We start from the raw sequence: 24733 nt of genomic DNA, 5'->3' as shown, positions 1-24733 counted from the left end.
TTTCGTTTGGCACCATCAAATCCTCCCTGCTGCATTCTCAATGAGTTCAAAGAGTCAGCTAATGAGTCCAGTCAGTTCTCATTAGCTGACTACTTTTCTGCACCAGTCAGGTGCTCCTGCATGAGCAGGGGAAAGGTGCACGATTGTGACTGGACTAAAAGGATAACAAATGAAAGGAGACTCACTTGACCTCTAAATCCACCTGGGCTATAAGTATTTTATTTTCCTCAGCTGCCCTGCCTCGGCAGAGGTCAAAGGTCAAGTCGGCAAGGAAAGTTGCTCAAAATGTGCAGATCACAAAGAAATAAGAGCAAGAAAGCAAATGCTGTTTTCATACATGAACCCATGGGAAAAATATTGGGTCTGGACAATCTCTGGAGTTTGCCTTCACATATGAAGAACGCAGCTGGAGATTGTCCGATACAGTCCCATTAACAACAGGAAACAGTCCAGAACATTCAGGCGAGGCGTGGCACCTGGGTAGAACAGGAAGCATGATATGATAATTAATGCTTCCTATATAACATCAAAATTCATGTTGCTTTTTTTTGCACTATAGAGTTTAGTCTCTCAGAACTAGGATCGGGGATGAACAGATTCAGTGAGCCGCCGGTGACGCAGCCTCCTCCACGTAATATCTAGGAAATGAGCAAATGAGGTGACTGCTTCACTGCACTGTAATTACATCCACATGATTGGGCCTGTGGATTAAGCTGCTTGGCTCCAGCTATGCTGTTTCCTAAACTTCAGCTACAGATACTTTACTGACCTTTTCAAAACTGGACTGCTCACAACAAACAATTATTATTTTCATGAAACATCTCACACGTCCTTTCACTTCCTGCTCAGATAAGTGGCTTTGTATTGCTGCAGTTTGCTGCTGGCTGCATGCAGATACTCTGTGTAATGGTCTTTTATTAATGTGATTAGTGCTTAGTCTATTTAATGTGTGGTATGTTGAGGTTTAATGTGGCAAGAGCCAAAGATTTTCCTTAACATTTGTTGTGCTAATGAAGCACACATACATTTTCTTCCCTCCCTAACATGGAGCCAGACACCTCATGGTTCAGAGTTTGACGTTGACATTTTTTTAATGGTTTTTAAAATAATTTTATTATAACACATGTACCCAGAATCAGGATCGGGATTATGATCAATTCAACACTCTGCCCTGGAACTTATGTTTTCTGTTAGGTGACAGGAGTGCACCAACCACACCAAGGCAATTTCCTGTATGTGAAAATATACAAGGCAATAAAAAGAATTCTGATTCTGATTCTGATTCTGAGGGCCCTCTAGTGGACAGTGTACCTAACTTCATGTTGTCTCAAAATCTAGCCGTAAAATAGTATAAAGTAAGAGTATAAATCAGGCTTATTTAAAACCATTAAATGCCACAACCCTCTGCAGGGGTTGTAGTTTCCATGAAGGCTCAATGAACCATCTAACTTCCTATACATAACAATAGTACCTACATTAGCAGAATACGTCCGATGTTAAAGTTAACATGTTTATTAAATAATAATTATGATTATTAGTAACGTTAATATTATTATTAGCAGTAGCATATTTGATCACCATATTGAATAATGATCGCATACTTATACCGTGTACACATAAATCATTAAACACAGGAAAATATGCTTTCTCTGATGTAGCTGGAAAGAATATTGACTCAGTTTCACATGGAGCATTTTTATTTATATATACACTTTTGAAATTACCGACAATAAAATTCACAGAAATATTTCAGTGCTACTTCAAATTCAATCTTTTAAATGACAACACAAGCTCTTTAACAGTAACGTCATTATTACAGATTCACTTTCTCCTAATCTTACAAAAGTCCCAGGACAAGTATTGTTTGTATTCACCTGCTGAGTTCTAACTGTTAAAATAACAGTGTATTAGTTTAACAAAAGTTCAAATATGGACCTCACAAGTCAGGTTAGCCAGACCCACATTCACTGATGAACCCTGTCGAGTGTGGCGTCTGTTGTACAGATAGATCTTTAAATAAATAGTAAATATAAGGCAGTATACATACAAAATTAATATTCCAGGAGTCTTTCTGACACTTTACATGAGCTGACGTGCGTCCAGCACTAGTGGAAATAAAGAATTTTCATGTGTTCCCTGCAGGTGTCGATTTCCCTGCTCACTCACTGGACTCCGTCCTCCTACGTCTCATTTCAACATGTCTGAATGTTTGTGTATGTTGTGTTGTTTCTTGCCATATAGCCAGCTATATTGATAGATATCTCTATGCCGTGGTAGGTCAGTCACACACCGCCTCATCAGCAGTTGAGAATGGAGTTGGTCCACATGATGCGTACAACCTTCCTCGAGGTGTAGCTGTACTCATACTGCACATGGTCATGGAAGAAATACAAGTATCCTGAAGAGCAGAGGGGGAGCAGTGTTAGAAATAAACTCGATACAGACAGAGAAAATAATCTTTTTGTATATTGAGGAAAATTTGATAATAAAGGCTTCACAGTACCGTGTTGATAAAGAGCAGCATCAACCTCGTCATCCATTCCAGGAAAATCGTCCTCAATGGTTCGTGGGTAGCCGCTGTCCAGGGTGCCTGTTGCTTCATCGTAGCTGTTGGTAAAGAATAACAGGAAAAATTCTACAGGAATACTTTAGTGTGCAGGTTTATCAACTCTAACATTAATCTGTACATACCTCCAGTATTCCTCGTCAGTGAAGAAGAGAGTCTTGCCCGTGTCTTTGATGTGCACGGCCGCATCCACTTTCCTCACGGTTTTGGGGAGGCCGAGTTTGTGGATATATTTAGGGTAACCATCCACGAGGTTGTATCCGTTCAAAGCCCACATTCGGATCCCTATTGAAGACAAAGTAACAACAATGGCGAATAAAACGACAACAATAACTAGAAAAACGTTTCCATCTGGATTTCTATTTGGATCTACACCAAATTGCACACATAATTTTTCACCAAGATCCGTGAAATATTGTCAAGGGAAATGCCACCAAGTGTTGTGGTAATCCGTCCAGTAGTTTTAATGTAATCCTGCTAACTGACAGTCAAAAACATTCCTTGGTCGAGGTCATGACCCACCACTGAATATGATGACCAAGTCCTTCTCTGGGTTCTCGTAAGCTGCATCCACCTTGTTGGGGAGGGAGGGCCACGTGAACTTGATCAGAGTCTGTTCAGGCTCAGGCATCTGAGGATGGAGACGCCAGTAGAATCTGGAACAAGATAAAGCATAGAGTTAATGTGGACTCTCTCTCTTCTCTACCCTCTTTCCACCCACCTCTCCCTTTTTTCTCCTCAACCCAACCAGTCGCCCACATTGACTCTGGTTGTGCTAGAGGTCTCTTCAAGTTGATAAGATTTATCTCTCCATAGTTGCAAGAGTGCTGCTCATAGGAACTGTTGGGTTTATCTATATTTAAAGGTCTTGACCTCACTATGTAAAGTACCTTGAGATAATGTATATTAGGATTTGGCGCTATACAGATAAAATTGAATAATGTATCATATTAACTGATATACTAATCTAAAATTTTTAAATTGATTCCCTCAAATATTTTGCTCTCTCTCTCTCTTTAATGTATGCTATGATTACACTAATAAAATTGAATTGGGTTATGATGTATAGTAAATTTAAAGGTTTGAATTTTGGGTGGAACGTGGACACATGGTGTTTAGGGATCACGTGTTAAGTCTCGTCACTGATGATAAAGATCTGAAGTTCGGGTATGACTGTGTGTGTGTGAACCATGTACCTGTCTTTGAAGATTATGGTCTCCCCCCTGAGTTCTGTGGCAGCATCAAAACTCAACTTGGGGTCACACTTGTCTGGGGCATCAGGTCTTGGCTTCACCTTCTTGTCGTCTGGGTTTGGACCTGAGATTGAACATCTGGCATTAACGCACCGTTCACAGTAATGTTTCCATGATGTTATTAATAGCATTCATAGGTGAGATTTGTCTAAATCACCGTAGAGAGCTTGAATGCCTTCGATGTCATCCTCAGCCAGAACAAAGCCTGTGCTGTATGAATAGATGGGAAACATCAGGGCCCCGGCGTCTGTGGAGTGGGACATACCGAGGGCGTGGCCCAACTCGTGGGCTGCCACTATAAACAGGTTGTAGGCTGTGGAGAAAAGATATCCAGTCCAATATATATATATTTTGTTCAGATAAGTGGTGTTTAATGTCGATCGTACGCCTGAGTCTTACCGGATGAATCTTTGGTCCAGTGTTCATCCTCATCAAAGTGAGTGTCTCCTCCGATGCCTTGGCCTGGTGGGTAGGCGTGAGCCAGCAGACCATCAGGCCCATCAAAAGGGTTGAAGTCTCCATGCTCTGCAGGATTCAGGTGTCCGTTTAAATGTACTGAGCAGAATGTTCACAATCTCCCCTTTAGAGCATGCAATTACCCTTTCAGCCAATGTCAAGCATGCTTACTGTATATCACAATTGATGCTGTCGGTTTTTTCTACCTTTTGACCCAAAACTGATCATAATGTCAGCGATGCCATTGTGCAGCTTCTTGAAGGTCAGCGGCGTGACATCAGACCAAACGTTCAGCGCAGTGCGAATGGCTCTGTCCACGTCAGACTTCTTCAGATCTGGAGTGTAATTTAGGATTCTGAAACACCAAAGGACAAATTAAAATTGTGAATATGAAAAGCAAATCAGTAAAACAAACAAACACAGACAAAGTCATTAACTTCCTTAGTGGAGGTAATTTTTAATGCCAACCTGAATGTCACGTCGTTTTTTGGCCATTTGAGGTCTCGAGGGAAGTGGTTGTACTCCCCGATGTCATGGACGCCACATCGGGGAAGATTCATAAACTCCAGCGTGTTGTCATCCAGATTCCCTGTCACCTGGAAATGAACACCATAAATAAGTAAGTCATTTTTTATAAGAGCATTTGATAGCATTAACTAAACTAATAAATAAAAGACCTCTATCACTTGAAATAGATTTTTATTTTAAGTGTATGACTTCCAAGAGAAACTCTCCTCCCTTAATCCAGGTATAATAACTTATTTCCTTCATCGGGTCACCTCGAGTTTGAAGAAACTCTGCATCTCCTTGATTTTGGTCTTGAAGGCGCCTGATGTCCCCTGTCTCCCCTGAAGACCGGCTGGAAGACCATAGAAGCGACGGAGGTATTTCTATTTCAGAGAGACAAATCAAAGAGGCATGAAAAGTGCTCCATATGAGATTGTGAGCACTGTGATGAGTCCTGTCATGATTACATTTAATATGCCATTTAAAGCCAGTTTACAAGGTGTCCGATCTTACCTCTGCTTGAAGCCTGTTGTCTTTGTTCTCAGATGGCAGAGGCAGTGCAGAGGTGTGAGCGACCAGCGCCAGCAGCAGCAAAGCTATCATTGTTGCTGTCCTTGTGTTGTCCTCATTGGGCTCAAGGAGCACTAAAGGGTATTTATAGTGTTTTGGGAACGCTGTTTTTTCTTCTCTCAAAGGGTCCCAGTGATTCATGTAAAAGCACCTAGCCACTTCCTCTTGTAGCCGTCGAGAATGTGCTTGTATGTGTAAAATGTGCAGTGACTGTGGTTGGAGTGTTCTCCTTTGACCCCATTGGAAAAGCTTTGATGAAACATTTTGCCAAATTGCAATGTCTTGAGGAGTTTGCCAACATACTCACTGAAAACGTCCAAGAGGCAAAAACAACTAGGAGTCTTTTTTTCCTGTCAGCAGATTTACAAGAGTCAACAGGTCAGGGTTTAATATGTGATGTCGCATCATTACTGATCTGCCAATCTTCTATAGGTTAAGAGAGAAAACAAATGCTGCTTTATGCCAAAATAGTCGGGGATTTGGGGAATGTTTTCATGCTGATGCTTGTCTCATGATAGTGATTCTGTGTCCTGCTATTTTAGGGGAAGACATTTTAGGAGACGTGACTAACAGAAACACATCATAGTTAATAAGGAGAAGATGAAAACATCAAATCTAAAACATGTGATTCCTCCTCGCTTCAATGTTGTATATGACTCTGCCCCCCCCCATAACTGCATCTACCTATCTACCTATCTATCTATCTATCTATCTATCTATCTATCTATCTATCTATCTATCTATCTATCTATCTATCTATCTATCTATAAAATAAATATATTTATATATATATATATATATATATATATAAGACCCTGACAGTATTGCTCCAGAGATTTGCTGAGTGGGTTTTGAATCAGTGGAGACAAGGCAGGTGAAGACATGCTTCTTAATACTGCGTCTACTCCGTCACTGTCTGTGTCTGACAACAATGCTGTATAATTATTACCTCCTGACACATCACTGGAATTCCTTCACTTCCACACACTCAGAGAAGACTCTGCTCAGAGGCCCCTAGAACAGTACTTTTACAAATGTTTCTGCAATTACCTTAAATCAAGTAAATCACATAATGGTACTGTATACACATCTGGAAAACAGTTCAACTTAACAACACGGCCCTGACGACAATTACATACCAAAGATTTGACAGAGTCATGATACTAGTGTTTATCAGCATACCTTTAGAAATATGTATCATAATAACATGTTGACAGTGTTTTGATGAATATGAGACTGTCCGTGTCACGTTTTTCAGTCTAAGTGGCTGGCTGCCAGAGAAATCAGACACTGTATTAAGTCAGTGAGGGGGAGGCAGCATGCTAACGGTCAGACTGTGGACCGGGATGAACTTCTTCCTCTTCTGTATCCTCCGATGAACTACAGCAGTGCATCATTTTTATATTTAGATTTTTTTTATTTCACCATATCAGACTGAGACCGACATAGACAGACGACCTCTGACAGGGACAGATTCTGCATCATGGCAGCAACATTCATAGAATCCCGTCAAAGCACCAGCAAAATGTTTGTTTGGTCGCTGCGATGCTTTATATCGATCTGAATTACAGAGCTTTTTATTTAAAAATTTGTAAACTTGGATCTGAAGATTGTGTCGATGCTTAACAGACATCTGAAATAGCTGACATGCAATATTTAAAAATAACAGCAATTAAGTCAATCATTCAAACTCATATATAAACCACAAATGTGAATAGTAAGAAAGAAAATTATGCTTTATGAAATTTAAGCATTGACTATAAAATCTTCAGTACAAATAAACATGGTATGATAAACACAAAGTCCAGCACGCAAACAATACATAGTTACAGTATATTGTAGAACTTAGGAGGACTCACTAATGAGAATTCTGAAGTAGCTCCAGAGCATTAACATAGAACATGACAGCAGACAGATCCAGAACAGGCATTGCTGTAGTCAGGGTTAATAAAGGATTCCTAGATACAGTGGCAGCGATGTGTGGATTAAAAACTTTTAATTACTCCTACACTTTGCTCTTGACAAATACATTTTTTTTAATTGTTGTGTATAATACATTTGTTTATTTTTTTATTTTAATTATTCAACACAGACATCACAGATATTAGTGATGTGTACATGTAACGTGTAACAAACTTTGTATCCAAACACTTCAGCATCCTATGTTGACAAATATTTTAGGAGTAACATCATCAAGGTTTAGACAGTACGGTGCTCCTGAGTCATGACCAGGGGAAGTTGGCAGTTTGGGGGATTTTTTAATGCTATTTTAAAATCACTGAAACACCCAAACACACACACACACACACACACACATACACACACACACTCACACCGAGTGTGTGTGTTGTGATCCAGTTGTTTCATACAGACAGTAAAAGTTCCTAAAGATTGTTTTGTATTTATATTATGGCATCTGAAGAATCGAAGACTCAAACCTGTCAGGCTGATAATCTCCTTGTGTTTGGACTGGTTTTGTATATTTGGAATTATGTTTGCAATATTGAGTTTGTTATTTCCTGTTTTATTTTGAAACTTGTGTGTCCCTCTTGATTTGCTTCCTGTTTTTGACTACGACAAGCTCCGCCTTCATTATCTTCATCTGTAGCTTGTCAAATTGGACTACTTATTCTCTGTGTTTCTTTGCTCTGTTTCGGTGTGATTGTGAGTTCTCCAGTATTTTGCATCATCATCATCATTTGTTTTAAAAACATTTATGTTTAACTAACTTAAATGTTATGACTTTTCCTTCCGAGGTTCTGGATTCTAATGTCGGCCTGTTGATCTACTCGTGAGTCTGAATACAGACTGCTCATTGGTCTGTGCTGGTTTGGCATCTGCGTTTGGGCCCTCAACTCATTCTATACAAAAGAGTTTTCAACTTAGACTAGCTAGGCACTTGATGTTTCCTCTCCATTTGTTTGTTTGTTTGTATGTTTGTTTGTAAGCAAGATTACGCAGAAGCTACTGGACAGATACCACAAACACAAGCTGGGTTATGGTTTACATAAGAACAACGTCAAAGATTGAGTATATTTTATTGCCTTTCCATTTGAACAAACCTACTACAAATGAGTCTTTTGAATACAGAGCTTCTGTACCTCCCTCAGCCAACAGGAAAGCGGCGGGTGTCTTTGCTGGAGCATGACTCTGCCAACTTTGTGGGTTATTGTCTTGATTCCCTCTTTGGTCATTCTCCACACAGATCAGCACTTTAATGATGTACAACCCAAAGCCTTTTTTGGGGTTTGGTTGTTGAAACTGGCCTGAAGCAGCTGCCCACTACTGGTCAGGAAATCATTCACTTTCTAAATTGTCACTGTTGTGTTGCTTGCTCATACTCTTTAGGTATGAAGCAGAGTTCGTTGAGGGTCCACACTAACCCTAACCCTGCTCTGTCTGGAGTAGTGAGAACAACAGATCTGCTGTGGAAGCAATGATTTAAAGCCTTATCTGAAACTGCTTTCATACCTTTCATATAAGATGCTGGTTTAGTTTCGCTTGGTTTCTACTCGGGAAATAATTGTATTTGTATTGAGACCAGATCAATAAATGTTCATGTTTTAGAATCTGCAGACATTGATTTATGGTTTGGTCATAGCCGTCGTCCTTTCATATAATACAATCATACTTAACATGCTATACATTCTCAATAGCTGAGAGTGGTGAAATGATCAGCTAATATTTGGAAGAAGTTTACCTTTTAATGATCTGTGGGGGGGACCTGTGCTTGTGAATAAAATGTATGATGTGGATGTTGCCTGGATAGTGAAATGTCATGGGTATAATATACTGTTTGCAGTGTATTTTATCAACATCTCTAACTGATGCAGCTCACCTTGCTCTTTGAGCATTTTAGTCTTTAAGAAAGTGATCGTAATTAAGCGATCTCTACTCTTACATGTTTTGTGAATGGGTGTTTTTTAACACAATAGAAAATTGAATTACCAGAAAGACCAAAACTAATTCTGAGTGTTAGAATTCACTGGATAAGATAATAGTGTGTGTGCAATAATGATAAACAAGCACCCAGTTGAACTGCTGACCATGATGACTCACTAGAGGGCACAAGCACACTCTTTGTGATTCTACAGTCAATTCTAGGCAGTTTGTTGAACAAACCTGAAAATATTGAGTGTAGTGACCCATTTATGAAGCTTTCCTACTTTTGATCCCCCTACGAATGTACGAATCTACACTTTAAGCTTTATTCTGTCCATCAGTATTGATTGGACTGGTTATTAACGGAATTTATGTTGTTTCTACATCAGACAAGCTTTATAATTAATTTCCTTTTGGAGAAGCAATACAAGAGATGTTTTAAGAGCCGATTCAACTGTTTTGCTTTTAATATTCATACTTATTGCACTCATTTCTTTTGGGAACATGTTAAGTCAAAATTAAAATTATTTACAACGAGGGATTTACATGTAGCATAAATTGTTTTAATGAGTATGTCTGTTTCCATTGAATGCATAAGTTGTATTGCTTCATCATTGCTTCAGAAGTGGAATTGCTAAATATCATCGTATTCAGTGAGACAGTGGGAAGCTGCTGTGTGAATGTGTGTCGGGAGACGCCAGAGTCACTGTGGGGTTATTTAGATGAAAAGACTTCAATGAGGCAGTATATACGGACTATAGAGCATCTGGATCATACAACACAGTATGACATTTTAACATAAGTGCCGGCAACATACCGAGGGGAAATAAATCCTTTACAATACAATATAGCTCCAGACGTGATTGTGGAGCATTGTGTGAGCCTATGAAAAGGATATATAATACCACAATGGACCTGATTAGTGAAATGCCCTTGAGACTGCTCCGGCCTACAGTGAAGGAAAAATGTAGATTACATGGATGCCAGCAAAATCTGCCACTTTACAGAGCAAAATTTGTATCTATTTAATCTGCACACATGGGAAGTTCACAAATAAAGTACGTAAACATCAGTGACTGGAGAAAGTTAAGATCAGGCCAATGTTTAGGAAAGACACATTGTGAAGAGCTGCCACAAGGGGGAAGCAGAGGCTCTAACAGGAGAGTGTTCAGGAGAGGGAGCTCACAAAAATCATATTCAAACTTATTTGGTATCTTGTATTATCTATTAGTTTGCAAGTCTTCAATATTTGTTTTCTGTCTGTCTTGTAGTGGCCACTAAATCCTACACCCAAAATATGAATAGCAGAACTATAGTAAAGTGTCTTCTCAGAGAACATTTACTGACAATGCTAATAAATGTGTATAATATGATCTACAGGCCATAAATAAGATTTACAAATGCACACATGATTCATGCAAAACTTGTGGGTGCTCCCAAATGCATGTTCAAATCCAAACACAACTACAGAGCAGATGTGCACATGTTAAACAGTTAAACAAGGACATACATCCAAACTATATGATACCAATATTTTTGACATTCTTTGTATTCATATACAGATACATTGCATTAACTCTCATCCAGGTAAGGTGTGGAGGAGTAGGGAGGTAAAAAACTTCAGTCTGCCACTTTCACTTATTGATTGTACCGCTAGACGGAGCCAAAGTCAGATATTTTTAAAGTCAACACCTGGTGGTTTTAAAGGCACCTTCACGTGTTTCAGTTTGGTTTAATTTATTGTTAGAGGTTATGGTTAAATAGTGGATGTGCCCTTTCAAAAGAAAACCTCATGCAATATGTGTGATGATTACTTTTTGATAGAAAATCCAAGTAATGATGGATTTTCATGTCTGATGACTGAGAAAGATTTTTTCTGAGTGAACCATGCAATTAAGTTAATATATTATTGCTTTGATATCATTGATTATTGCAATTGATAGCATTCTTTGGTTTAGCATTAAAAATAAATTAACTCTAGTTTTCTCATGTCATTTTGCATCACAGTTGCTGCCTGAGTCCATTTTGTACTTTAAAGATGTTCACTGTCTTGAAGTACGTTGGTCCAGAGACAGATCTGATTTTAAGTTGCCTCTCTGGCACATTTCCAGTGTGAAAATTTGTTTGGTAAACTGAGGTGTTCCCGTAGGTCCAATTCGGCCGGAGCTGTCTTCCCCCCATTTGTAATCCTGCAGATCCAAACTAAACTTTTATTCATCATCCGCCTTCATTACCTCGTCTGTACTCGGACCATAAAACCAGAATGACGTAAATTCTTCCAATCGCTCTTCGAAAGAGCGCAACATTTCCTGAAAACCGGCTCATGTTGCCCCCGCAGAGGAATGCCGTCGCTCCTATAAAGCGCCACAATGACCAATCAACCATAATTGCAGCTTGAATTTAGCACAGCACCACCCTTGCCAGTCTCGGTGTCCTGGCTGACGGCCACTTTTTCTAGGGCCTTCAATCAACCCCTGCAATTTAGAGCAAACTGTCTCATCGAAAGGTGGTCTCACTTCTGTGGGCTAAATCGGGACGAGAATGGACTTGGATGGCGTTATTTCGGGAGAGCCTGCAGAATGCGTGGGACAGAGAAGTGGCACCCAGCTGATGGTGTTGCTCAAGTCTGGAGGGAGTTAGACTGAGGAAATCATTGCCTCATTATCCGAGCTGCTTGGTTTTTAAACGTGGAAAAATCTATATGTTTTTACCAAGCACACATATAGTGCAGAATGATTTGTTTTCTGCTGCCTCTTGTCTCCTGTTGTAATTTCCCTGCTTGAAAAATGTAAAAATATGGGTTTTCATCTTTTACATCACATGTCATTTAGCTGACGCTTTTGTCCAAAGCGACTTACATTTGTAGTACACTCATTTTTATGAGGGGCTATTTAGGGGCTCAGTATCTTGCCAAAGACACTTAGGCATGCAGATGGGAAAGAGTGGGATTCAAACCAGCAACCCTTGTGTTGCAGAGCACCCGCTCTATCCCCTAGGCAACGCTCTCCCACAGTCTTGTTACATGAACATCACAGCAACTGATTTCAGACCTAAATTTGCATTAAATTTAACTAATTGAACTGATTTAAGATGTTGAAAATAAAACTATACTCTTCATTTGTTCCAGTTTCCATTGCAGTAGGCAAGAAAAAAAATCTCATTGAACGTCATTTCTTTCTTTCTTTCGTTCTTTCTGTTTTTTGTTTTTTTTTGTGCTGTCCATGGTTGTCTCCAAACCCCTCCCTATCTCCATGGTACTCTTTGAGGCTTTCCTTGGATTTGCAACTGGCATGAGTCACAATAACCATTTAAAAGGCTTTCTCATTAACCAGAACTCCCATTTCCATGTGTTTAAACCTCGGCCTCTACAATCCATGTAGTGTTACGTCTGTGAAATGCATGTCATGCTGCTCCCCTGCTGTGTCCTTGTACTTCTGCTGCCCCGTCCATGTTTTACGGCGCCCACATTTATCCCGGAGGCATTGAGCTCTCCCTCCGCAGAACCACAGGTTGACCTGAAGCTGGCCACAGTAAGTGCATAATTGCAGGAGCTGCATGTCAAATGTAGCTGTGTGACAAATGTTTGATGATTGGACTGCATGTGATTTAATCTCTTGTTCCCCAAATCACCAAATCACGGCAGTTTCAAAGCGTCTCTTCTGCTGGGGTTAACTGCGATGCATGGAGCCGTTCTCTCCCGTCCTTGTGGGATGTTAAGATATTGTATTTATTTGTTTTGTCTTTGTGCGGGTGGGGGACGGAGGTAAATTGCTGCCCTGCCTTCTGAGTCCTCCAACATGTTGCAGTGTATGCTTTTTCAGATTCTTTTAGCATCGTCTCATCCAGAATGATATCATTTTGTTTTCGTTTATTGTGGAAGAAAAGAGTGGTTGAAGACAACCAGCATGAGGATTGATTACCATTGTTACTCGCTAAGGCTTAAGTCAGTTTACTTTTCGTCACTGTGATTAGAGAAAGTGTAATTTATAGATTCTCACCCAAAGGCTGTAGATTCATTCATACATGTGGAAATGCATGAACGAAATGTGCAATCTGATGGATCCAGGGCCCTTTCATTTGCCTGGCTCTTTAGTGCTAAGGGATACCTAATGTGGATTTTCAAATCCACACGTAGGAATACCTTCAGCAGTATTACAACCTGCAACAAGAGCCCTTGGGGCGCATGAAGCGGAGCGGGCCCGCCTTCACCTCCAAAGTGAAAGACATGCAGATGTTCTTTGGGCTCAATGTGACGGGTGTGCTGGACGTAGACACCGTGGAGGTGATGAAGAGCCCTCGATGTGGCGTTCCAGATGTGGAGGAGTACAGCCACATTCAGACAACACGCTGGAACAAGAACGTCATCACCTACAGGTATCTATGTGGTCTTTTAATGATATGGAGTAGGACAAAACTGCAATAGAGTTATCACTGAAGAAAAAGGCATGTCTGACCCAGACTGAACTTGAAACCCCAAAAAATAAAAACTGTCTGATGTTCCCAAAATGCAAACCACAACAAATATGTGGGAAACAATTTGAGAAGGCAGGCAATTAAACTTTAGGCCGAAAATGGGAAAAGCTTCTGTTCAAAAACATTTTTAAATGATTTTATGTTTGGGACTCGGAATGTTATTATGGGATCGTTAGTGGCAGGGTCAGGATACAAGTTTGAACTCATATAACACATCCAAATCCACGAACACATGTACCACAAAATTGAAGAGATCATAAGGAGCATGGCTACTGTCGTCATCAGATTTGATATAAGTGTCCTGATCTTTATATTAACCAACAGAATGACACATTTACTTTGCAGCACCGGCAGGTACACCAGGGATTTGCCTCGTAGTACTGTGGACTCTCTGGTTGAGTCAGCGTTCAGCATCTGGGCCAGAGCCAGTGGCCTGACGTTTGTAAGGTCAAACACCCGCAACGCTGACATCATGGTGGAGTTTGTGACCTACGGTGGGTTTGTCTTGCTGCCTGAAGGTGCACTCTGTAGTTTAACCCCTGCTCACATACAGAAATATATACATCTTTTGCATGCAAAAATCGGATGACAGTTAAAAGGAGAATCTGAGTAGTAATTAAGCGGCTCACCGAGGCAGAGTTATCACGCACTTGGCTGCTGAACATGTAAGAATCAATCGGATGACGCGAGCAGAGGCCTGTAATTTTCCAGTGTCATGAAAAAAAATGATTTTCCCTGTGGTTTCTGTGTTTCATGTGTAACCTGGTTTGTATCATGAAGCGCATGGTGACTTGTATCCATTCGACGGACCCAGTGGCACGCTGGCTCATGCCTTTGGTCCAGGGTCGGGTGTTGGGGGCGACACCCACTTTGATGATGATGAGCACTGGACTGCAGGAGGAACAGGTGCCGAACTCAATCACACCTTCAACACGTTCATGCTAAAAGAAGTGTTTATTGCATAATTCTTAAAATGTTATTGTGCTTTTCTAGTCTTGATGACCACTCAAAGCACTTTACAGCATGGTTCCATACAGTGCATCTATGTGCAGCACTTTCTCTTTCATACAGTCAGCCATCAGGGGCAATGTAGTGTTCATTATCTTGCCCTGGGACACTTTGGCAAGCAGAAAGGGGAAGACCGGGATCAAACCGCCTGAGCCACAGCCGCATGTTGAGTGCATTTTTTCTTTTGCAGGCTTTAATCTTTTCGTGGTAGCTGCACATGAATTTGGCCACGCTTTGGGACTAAAGCACTCCAGAAACCCAGACTCACTGATGTACCCGACCTACAAGTCCTCCCATCCTGCCAACCTCCTATCCAGAGAAGACGTAGCAAATATCAACGCACTTTACAGTAAAGAGTTTTAATCTATCCACCGATTGATTAACAACCCAACCCCGAACACTGATACAGCGGTTATAGTTACTGTGTATTTCACTTTGTATTTCCTTCGAAGTTGAACCTGATACATAAGTGTGTCCTGATGTATGTTAGGCCGAGCCCGAGGTCGTCAGAGTCACTTTCCGAGGTACGACTCGAGCTCTCAGTATAACCAGTGGATGTCAGGATCTCTGTTCCCTCGAGTCCTGCAGAACAAATGTTCTCCAGACATGACCTTTGATGCAGTGTCCACTCTCGGGGACGCCACTTTCTTTTTCAGAGAAAGGTATGTGCATGATTTTTTTATTTCAACGACAAGAGGACAATATGTGTATTCTATTCTAAAGAAAAACGACAATAACAATTTCTGTAGATGTATTCCATCAACCAATCCAGTTTTATTTGTATAGCCAATATTTACAAATTACAATAACAATTTAATTAAGGTAAGGGCATAGATAATGCATTTATCTTAAAAAGTACATATCTATTTTGGTAATTTTATTTAACAGTGTTTGACACAAAGTCCATTTGGAAATCTTGATTTTAATATATTTTGAAAAAATACAACAATCAAAATATGTGTTGACCTAACTGACATTTTTAACCCCCACAAGATACCTCTGGATTAAACACAACGAACAGTTCGACATCAAAGAAGGTCCCATCACCAACTTTATGCCAAAGATTGAAACGAGCATTGATGCTGCTTTCTGGGTACCTCGCAGATCCACTGCTTATCTTATTCATGGTAACTATCTTTACTTCAATGTTGAACATTAACGCATCAATCACAACAACTGTGTCTTAATTCAGCGGCTACATCCTTCGTAGACTGTATTTGAAGAGCGATTGCTTCACACCCGCTGCGTTTATACTGTCCTAATTTGAAGGTTCCCCAAATTGCCGATGAGTCATTCTACCCCGGGGGAACGGAGGCTCCACCAGGTGGATCTGTCCCAGCCCAACATATCACATTATTTATTTTTTGATTCTGTGGCAAAGTTTCCAAAGAGGTAATGGCAAGTGGGGCGACTCATTATTAGTAATATTAATAATATTATCTATATTATAACATTCCTTTTTAAATATCAACTGAACAGCTCATGATACAAAAACATATTTTCAACAATATGTGCTAGGGCGGGTCAAGCTGGTGGTGCAATAAGAAGACCAGACCGTGTCGTATTATTTCGTCTAAGCTGCATCCTTCCTCGGCCGCAGAGACTGGGTCGTCCGAAGGATGTGGCCCTTGAATTGAAAAACAGCTTTTGTCCTCTTATTTCACTGAAACTAGTATTTGTCCCAGAACTCTAAATGTACATTTCATTCTCGATCTGAAGGTAGAATCATTTGGACAGTCATCAAATTAGTAAGAGCCTGTGGAACAGTGGAATAAATAAATGTAGCCATAGCGCAAAAGTGAACAATGCAACATCTTATTTGAGGAGGAATCTAATACTTCCATTGATATTAATCCTTTGACAGAGTCAATGTTCTGGACAGTGAAAGGTTCTCTTGTGAAAGGGAAGCCCAGAGCACTCAGCCACTTTGGATTTCCAGCTTGGGTTCAGGAAGTTGACGCAGCCGTGCACATAGTGAAAACAGGACGCACACTCTTCTTCATGCATGACATCTACTGGAGGTAAGGCAATAAATCAACAACAACACAGATACAAATATTCAAAATTTGTATTTACTCAACAGGTGGTTAGCCATGCTGCCGGAAAGCAGGAATATACCACTGGCTTCCTCCCACAGAAATGCAGGTTGGGGTTAGGTTTATTGAAGACTCTAAATTATGCATAGGTGTAAATGTGAGTGTGAATGGGTGATTTTTGTCTCTGTATGTTGGCCCTGCGATTATGCCTCCTCTCGCCCAATACCAGCTGGGATCGGCTCCAGCTAGCATCCTGCAACACTCAAAGGATAGGCAATATAGATACAGTTTGAATGAATGGATATTTAACACAGCAGGGGGTTTGGTTGGCTATGTCTAATAATGTGAAGCTATGTAAGCCAAACTGCTTACCTTTAATATGCTCTGCAAGTACAAGGATGTCATATGTAAACCACCGCCAAGGCCAAATAGGCCTCTGGAATTTTACCTAGATGCACAAAGTTTGACACAATCATAAATATCAGTTCTCTAAATAACCAAATTTGTTCATACTGATCCATACATTTCCAGATGAAAATGTAAAAAAAAATCTTATCTTGCAATATTAATGAAAAGAAAAATAATTCCTGGATCTGGATCTGGATCTGAGCCAACCTTTTATTGGATTTTCTCTGACCAATATCACACCCTTCCACCAAGGTTTGTGATAATCTGTTCCGTAATTTTTGTGTAAAGTAAAACAAAGTAAAGGACAGGGGTGAAAACATAACCTCCTTGGCTCATGTAATAGTTGAATCAGGTAGCACTCCTCATTTGAACCTATATTACATCTTATTACCAAATTGTGTTATGTAAATAAAAAATGTTCACACAGCACTGATTCATATGGACCTGGACATTAAAAAAGTGTACTCACATCTGACTGTAACATTTCCACAGCCGGACCTCACGCAGTGCTCATAGGCCTCAGTGTGATCTCGGAGGTTTGATGATGTGATCATATCACAGCTGAACACAAACTTTGTGTCTTCGTTTTTGTAGAACAAGCTGGTGCTCCTGGGTCACAGCTTTTCTTTTTCTTCTCAGTTACAATGAAAACCGGAGGGTTATGGACTTCGGATATCCAAAGTACATCAGCGAGGATTTCCCAGGAATCAACTCGACAATAAATACTGCTGTTTATAAGGATGGTGAGAAAAACATTGTCATAGTTTCCCTGTATGTTGTTTATTTGCAGCGGATGGAAGCTACAAATGTATTTACAGCAAAACATAGAGATGGAGGAAATGCAAAAGACTAAAAATATACGACTGGGTGTTGCTGGAAAAGTGCAGTAATCTTCTTTATGTTCAGCTGGCAGTATATTTCTGTCTGTAGCTTTAAGGGCTTTTGCGAGTTGCATTTAGTGCTATTAGTAGCACAGGTATGTTGATTGACATGCAGTGTAGTTTTTACAGAGCGTTCCCCTCTATCATTTAAACTGTATAATTTAACAATTAAAGTCCTTCATGCAATATACTGTAATTTAACTGCAAGCAACAGTGGAGAAAATATGCTCATCATCATCATGATCATCAGATATGAAAAACAGCATTCCAGAGGGCACAATATGAAATATGTGAATCACTTTGTTTGCTTCTCAATTGTCAGATACATTTTTTTCATCTTCCAGGTTTCATCCACTTTTTTCTCGGACCACAAGTCTACAAATACGACTACACCCAGAAACTTGTTGTCGCAGTTGAGAAAGCTAATTCCTGGCTTGGATGTTGAAAGATTCGGCTGTAAATCCACAAACAGGCCAGATGGAGGTTACCTGAAAGCAATGATTTTAAATAAAAAAAAGGAAAAACACTATGAATTTTTTTGTTTATATTCGGAAAGAATAAACAGCAACAACTGACAACCCAACATGTATGTGTGCTTTTTGCATGAAAGTAGAAATAAGTATTTCCATTTTTTGCTTTTTATTAAATCTTCACTTCACTTGACAGCAGAAGGTGTCCCTCAGTAATTACACAACACAATTTCCTTGCTTCTGGTTTCCTTACTACAAAACACACACACAGCTTTCATCATTACAGACAGAGAGCACAGACATGTATGTAGACGTTTCATTGGGAGGTTTTAACCACAAACCCTCCAGACAATCTGGGCAGGTAACCACCAGGACTGTGCATGTTTGGACCATGTGATTGCCCGACAATCCCTTGGAAACGCTCCCATATAAAAAATGTGAAGCCTGCTGAGAATGTGCATTTCAAACATGGAGCCGCTCCGGCTGTGGATACTTGTTTTGGGCTCTCTGATTTTTGCGGAAACCTCGTGGACACAGGCCATTGACCTGGATCAGCAGCTCAGGCCAGAGGATGTGTTGCTGGCTGAGGTTTGTGGGTAGTAGGCGGTCATATAGTTTATATAAGAAAAATACACAACTTTTAACTGAACTGGGCATTTGAGTTCATAATATACATGAATTTGTAATATGCATTTAATTGTATTTAAAGTCAAAATGGTTAAAATCATTGCATCGACTACAGTTCAACTAATTTGCCCCCACCGGATAAAAAAATACAAAATATTTCATAGATATTTCATCTTAGTTTTTTTTATATTTTGCAGATAAGTATAGTATACATGTCGATGCATCTGCTGTAGCCTCTCATCATAGATACATTACACTCATTCTCTGTACAGTGTGACACTGTGTAAACATACAAAACACAATTTAAAGTATAAATGTATTTGTAGCCATTAATAAAAAATATGTACCTGAGCCACTAAGAATGCACTCTTCTCACCACAGGGCTACCTCAGGAGGTTTTACGACCTGAATCACAGAAGCAGAGACAGAATGCCAGTGCGGCGGATTCGCTCTACGCCTGTCATGGAGGAGAAGGTTAGAGAGATGCAACACTTCTTTGGTTTGAGAGAGACGGGACAACTGGACCCCCCCACCCTGGATGTAATGAGGGAGTCGAGGTGTGGAGTTCCAGATGTGGACAACTTCAGCTTTTACCCAGAGAAGCCAAAATGGAGAAACCGCACAATCACATACAGGTGAGATGTTTTGCGTCAACTCTGAAACATGCTTTCTAATTCATATCGTCAGTTTTAATACTCCAATAATGAAAGAATGAGGTATGTTTTTGGGGTCGCCCACCAGTCCTTACCATTTTGTGAACATGATATCTCATGAACGCCTTGGGCTAATTTAGTAGAAACAATAGCTTGGACCTAAGAATGAAGCGATAACATTTTTGTCTTTAAAGGTCAAAGTCAATGTGGCCTCACAAAACACAAAATGTTAAGCCTTGTGAATGCTTATACTCCAGAATACTTTGAGGGAATCTTTTCAAATATGGCACAAACATTCTCTTGGACTCAAAGATGAAATGATTCGACTTGTTGGTCAAAGGTGAACGTATATGATTCTGGATTTAAAAAACCTGGAAACTGCAGCGTAGAATTTTTAGTTCTCATGTGATCTTTCAGATCCATTTGGAGGAAGCTGCAGCTGTTGCTTATGATGACATATTGCACCATGTTTTTCCACTGCATGCAGGATTGCCAAATACACTCCGGACTTGACGAGAGAGGACGTGGAAAAGTCTTTTCGCTCAGCGCTGAAGATGTGGAGTGATGCTGCACCACTGAGGTTCATTAGAGTCAACCACGGCAAAGCTGATATTGTCTTCTCCTTTGCCCGCAGAAGTAATAATATGCAAAACACTTCTCATAATCAAAAGTAACACTGGCAATAATGTGATATTTTGTTGAAACAGAGAACATTAAGTCAGATTTTCCTTTAAACCATGAATCATTCGCTCTGCCTGCTGTAGCTCATGGAGATTTCTTTCCCTTTGACGGGCCCCGGGGTGTTCTGGCTCACGCCTTTCAGCCTGGAGAGGGGATAGGAGGAGACGTGCACTTTGATGAGGATGAAATGTGGACAGCAGGGAGGCAAGGTTTGTCACTCAAACCCTGTTGGTGATTCTGGTGACATAGTTTCCCCAGGAAATAAGGGTAAAGGCATGAATCACAAATGTGAAAATCCAACTATTTCAGACTTTCTCCAACATAAAAATCTTGAAGTACTCGCATCCCCCAACTGTACATAAAAGGGATACACTTCAACTCCCTGTAAGTAACTTTGGACAACAGCAACTGCTAAGTTAAATTAATGTAATTTTTTTAATGTGTTGAGGTCAATATTTTCTCATGCCTCCACGCTGGGGACAGCCAGTGCCCAGAGGTGTTATGTTTTCAGGTTGTCCATCCGTCTATCGCATTGTTATGAACACGATATCTAAAGAACGCATTGATAAGATCTCTACAAATCTGGTGCAAATGTTCACATGGATTAACAAACTAGAATGTGATTATCAAATGGCAAAGGTCACAGATACAGCATGATCAAGGTAACATTGTATCAGATTCAATCATGATCATTCAAAGGGGAAATGAACCTGAACATATTATGGTCAAAATGTTACATTTCCCTTACAGATATGACTGGTGAGGGTGTGGCCACTAGTACATGTGACGCTGTACAGCCCACAGGGCAGCAGTGTGGCAGCAGTCCCCAGTGTAATTCTGTGCTAATTGACCCTTTAAAGGGATTAATGGGTCTTCGATGCTGTATTTCAGGTTACAGCCTGTTTGCTGTTGCAGCTCATGAACTTGGCCACTCACTGGGTCTGACTCACTCAAGGGACCCCTCTGCGATCATGTACCCCAATTACAGGCATCACAGCAGTACACAGTACTCACTGTCCAAAGATGACGAGCTTGGTATACAAACATTGTATGGTGAGGAACGAGTTAACATTGTTAAACATATTATTTGCTCAAAACTTCACTCACAGAGAAAATTACCGTTTGGTAAGTAAAGTCTTCTATAATATTATTTCTTAGGAAAACCCACCAAAACTCTGGAAACTCAACAGGTTCCCAAAAAGTGTGACCAGAACTTCTCTTTCGATGCAGCTACTATGATTGGAAATGATATTGTTTTCTTTAAAAACAGGTAGGTTAGGGTTTGATTATGATCACTAGATTAAATTTGGTCTGGTTGCACTGTTATTGAGGCTTTTTTTTGTTTCAATCCAGGTACATGTGGATGAGGACAACGAGGGCGACCTACTGGAATCGCCTAAGCGAGGGCCACAGCAGCTCATATTTGCCCAGCATCAGTTCTCCCGTCGATGCCGCTTATGACATCCCAGCCAAAGGCGTTGCATACATATTCACTGGTAGAGTAATGGGCAGTCTGCAAGGCATCACTTAGGTCATGTCAGCATGACAAGGCTTGATTTACAGGAGAGCACAATGTTGCACCCAAATTACAGCCTTGTGCAACCGAAGTGTTGCAGTTCATGCAAGAGGGGAATTGAGTTTGGCAGCGCTTGTGGTTTGTTGCTGTTTTTCATAGCATCCCAAAATGCAGTGACACGGCTATGTTTTTCCAGGTCATAAGTATTGGGTGGTTCAACGGCTTAAGATGAAAAGTCGTGCTGGTTCTATCTATGAGTTCGGCCTCCCCACCAGAATCAGGCAGGTCGACGCTGCCGTACATATCAGTGAATATGGGAAAACAGTTTTCTTCACTGGAGAGTTTTATTACAGGTAATGTGTTAAAATTGTCATGGTTTTTCCCAATAACAGTAAAGTCAATGACATTTGAAAAAAGGTTTTAACAATGAAACGACAAAAAATACAAAATGCTTTACTTGCCATTTTTTCATTTCATTTCATCTATATGAATCTTTGTCTATAAAATGTCACAATATTGTAAAGATGTCCTTCAAATTTTCCTGAACCTCAGATGGCATCCCCAAATATCATCCTAAAACTATAAACTGTCAAATGTCAGAGATTTAACTCATTAATTAATGCCCCCCCCCCCCCCCCCCCCTGATTTTATTAAAGAGCATGGCCTTCAGTTTGAGGGCAGGTTTATGGATTTCACATTCAGGTGTTCTAATACTTTCATTCAAAACCCTGCGCTCACACTCCATTGGTGCTTAGATTTGCTGTGCTTTTGCTCAAACTTCCTCTGCTTCACTTCGTTGAGTGTAACTCCACAGCTTTATTATTATACCAGCTTCCGATCCGAAGCAAAGTTAATGGACCAATACCAAGGGTAGGTGAGTTAATAAGCTATCTCGACAACATTGGTTTGGGGAAATCTACTGACTAGTTACCGAAGTACAGAATAACAAATCCAAGAGCAGATGATAAACCCGAGAGTTGATGTTTCAAGCACACTCAGGAGCAGCGTGAGTGCGAGAGAAGAGCTGAAGCTGCAAGAAATCTGTTCAAGCAACAATATTCTTGAGCATGAGCAGATCAAATCTAAGCACAAGCAGTGGCTATTTGAGTGCAAGAGCAGGGTTTTGAGTGAAAGCATCAGAAAACCTGAATTTGAAATCATAACGTCAAACCATGAAGTACAAGAATAAAGATACAACAAAATATTTTTGATTGATTATCAACATAGAAAATCAATATAATTAATCAATCAGAAATTAAATAAATCAAGTACCAATATGTTTGCATTTATAGTGCCCATATACATGAAGTAATTAACAACATTTGCTACTTTGTATTTATCCAGTAGACATTTGACTCAGATGTTTACACAACAGCTGAAATGCTTTAATCCTGGCACAACCGTTTAATCAAGGAACACCAGTTTAATCAGAGAGCATCATACCCCAAAACATCAAATGAATTATTGTGTGACCTGGAAAAACAAATACATTTGAATGATTCAGGTTCGATGAAAGTAAGAGACGAATGGACCCTGGATTCCCCAGACTCATCCAAAAAGACTGGCCAGGTATCCCTAGAAGGGTTGATGCTGCATTCAAGTTACAAGGTAAAAAAAACTAAAACATAGTGTGGTCATGGGCTCTATATAATGTGGACCTGAGCAGCAGGACTCAAATGGAATACAGCTGAAATAGAAGCTGTAATTTCTTGTTTTCACCGTGCTTAGGTGGCAGACGGGTGGGGTTTACCACTATGCACAAACTTTCCTAAGGAAAATAACACTTTTTACCAGTTTTATAACAATGTATCAGTGAAGCAGAACTTGTCTGTTTACAGTTGAACTTGCTGCTCACATTTGCATCATATTGAGGGGATGACACACACTCAACATATGAGAAGAAATAAAGATAGTTCAGAAAGTCTCTCTTTGCTCGTGTGATCTGAAACAGTCTCTCTATGATTTTCTGTTGACAGGCAGCATCTTCCTCCTCAGTGGGATAAAGTCCTACCAGTACGACTTCAAGCAAAAACGGGTGGTGAAAATCATATCAGCTAATTCTTGGCTGGGATGTTGATACATCAACTTCAGGGCTGGTTAAAAAGATAAAACTTTCTACATATAACCAAGAAGGGAAAGTTAAAGACAGATAATGATAACATAGCATTAAATATTGAACTGCTTTATTGGTTTTGGGCATGTGCGTACGTGTATATAAATTATATCTCTGACATCCCTCCTGGTGCATAGTGCTGCCCGTCTTATGTGTAAAGATGTACAGTACTAAATGTCTAAACACGAAAATTATTTACCAACGTATTGGTCACAAACAAATTAATTCGTTTGTTCAAATTGACAATGTAACACAATTTATGTCTATTATTATAGTTAAGACTTCTTCATGTATTTGTGTCACCAATTTAAGAATTTCTCTTGTATATTTTGAATTTCTTTAATCTTTTGAACTCAAATTGATGACATGTCAGAAAACATCATTGTCTCATTAAAGTGAACTAATCAAAGCGGTTTGTTTAATAAAGTTCTCCAATGCTTTTTTATCAACATACCTGTGCTGTACAGGTTAGTGGTGGAAGATTGTATTCAAATGTCCTGATATCCAATATCCTATTTAAAAAATACCACCTCAAGTATAAGTCCACTGAAGTAAGTTAAAAAATGCACTTTAATTTAAAAACTCAAATTTCTAGTGCTGAGGGAAAACAGATGCTGTTATTAAACCTGTTTT

The 24733-nt window shown here is 39.9% G+C and overlaps 3 protein-coding genes across 3 annotated transcripts; 2 read left to right on the top strand and 1 right to left on the bottom strand.

The window, feature by feature from the left end:
- Positions 1-1694: 1694 nt before the first annotated feature.
- Positions 1695-5389, bottom strand: mmp13b (matrix metallopeptidase 13b). Its single transcript, XM_062386105.1, has 11 exons — positions 5296-5389; positions 5055-5165; positions 4744-4871; positions 4482-4630; positions 4219-4344; positions 3977-4132; positions 3763-3883; positions 3089-3222; positions 2692-2851; positions 2504-2607; positions 1695-2398 (listed from the first exon to the last, which is right to left on the bottom strand). Exons 1-11 carry the CDS (start codon positions 5383-5385, stop codon positions 2298-2300), a joined length of 1380 nt encoding a protein of 459 aa, XP_062242089.1. The 5' UTR covers positions 5386-5389; the 3' UTR covers positions 1695-2297.
- A 7240-nt stretch (positions 5390-12629) lies between these two features.
- Positions 12630-18562, top strand: mmp20b (matrix metallopeptidase 20b (enamelysin)). The gene is made up of 10 exons (XM_062385114.1): positions 12630-12764; positions 13370-13608; positions 14053-14201; positions 14488-14613; positions 14906-15064; positions 15206-15377; positions 15709-15842; positions 16580-16736; positions 17799-17902; positions 18385-18562. The coding sequence occupies exons 1-10, from the start codon at positions 12630-12632 to the stop codon at positions 18483-18485; spliced, it is 1476 nt and encodes a 491-aa protein (XP_062241098.1). The 3' UTR covers positions 18486-18562.
- Positions 18563-18978: 416 nt separating this feature from the next.
- Positions 18979-24346, top strand: mmp20a (matrix metallopeptidase 20a (enamelysin)). The gene is made up of 10 exons (XM_062386220.1): positions 18979-19098; positions 19519-19772; positions 20278-20426; positions 20555-20698; positions 21363-21524; positions 21630-21741; positions 21825-21967; positions 22184-22340; positions 23492-23595; positions 23964-24346. Exons 1-10 carry the CDS (start codon positions 18979-18981, stop codon positions 24062-24064), a joined length of 1446 nt encoding a protein of 481 aa, XP_062242204.1. The 3' UTR covers positions 24065-24346.
- The last annotated feature ends 387 nt before the right edge of the window (positions 24347-24733 follow it).

The sequence above is a fragment of the Platichthys flesus genome, chromosome 4 (genome assembly GCF_949316205.1).
Source record: "Platichthys flesus chromosome 4, fPlaFle2.1, whole genome shotgun sequence".
Classification (NCBI taxonomy): domain Eukaryota; kingdom Metazoa; phylum Chordata; class Actinopteri; order Pleuronectiformes; family Pleuronectidae; genus Platichthys; species Platichthys flesus.
The sequence above is the reverse complement of the archived record's forward strand: the minus strand, read 5'-3'. Positions and strand labels throughout refer to the sequence as shown.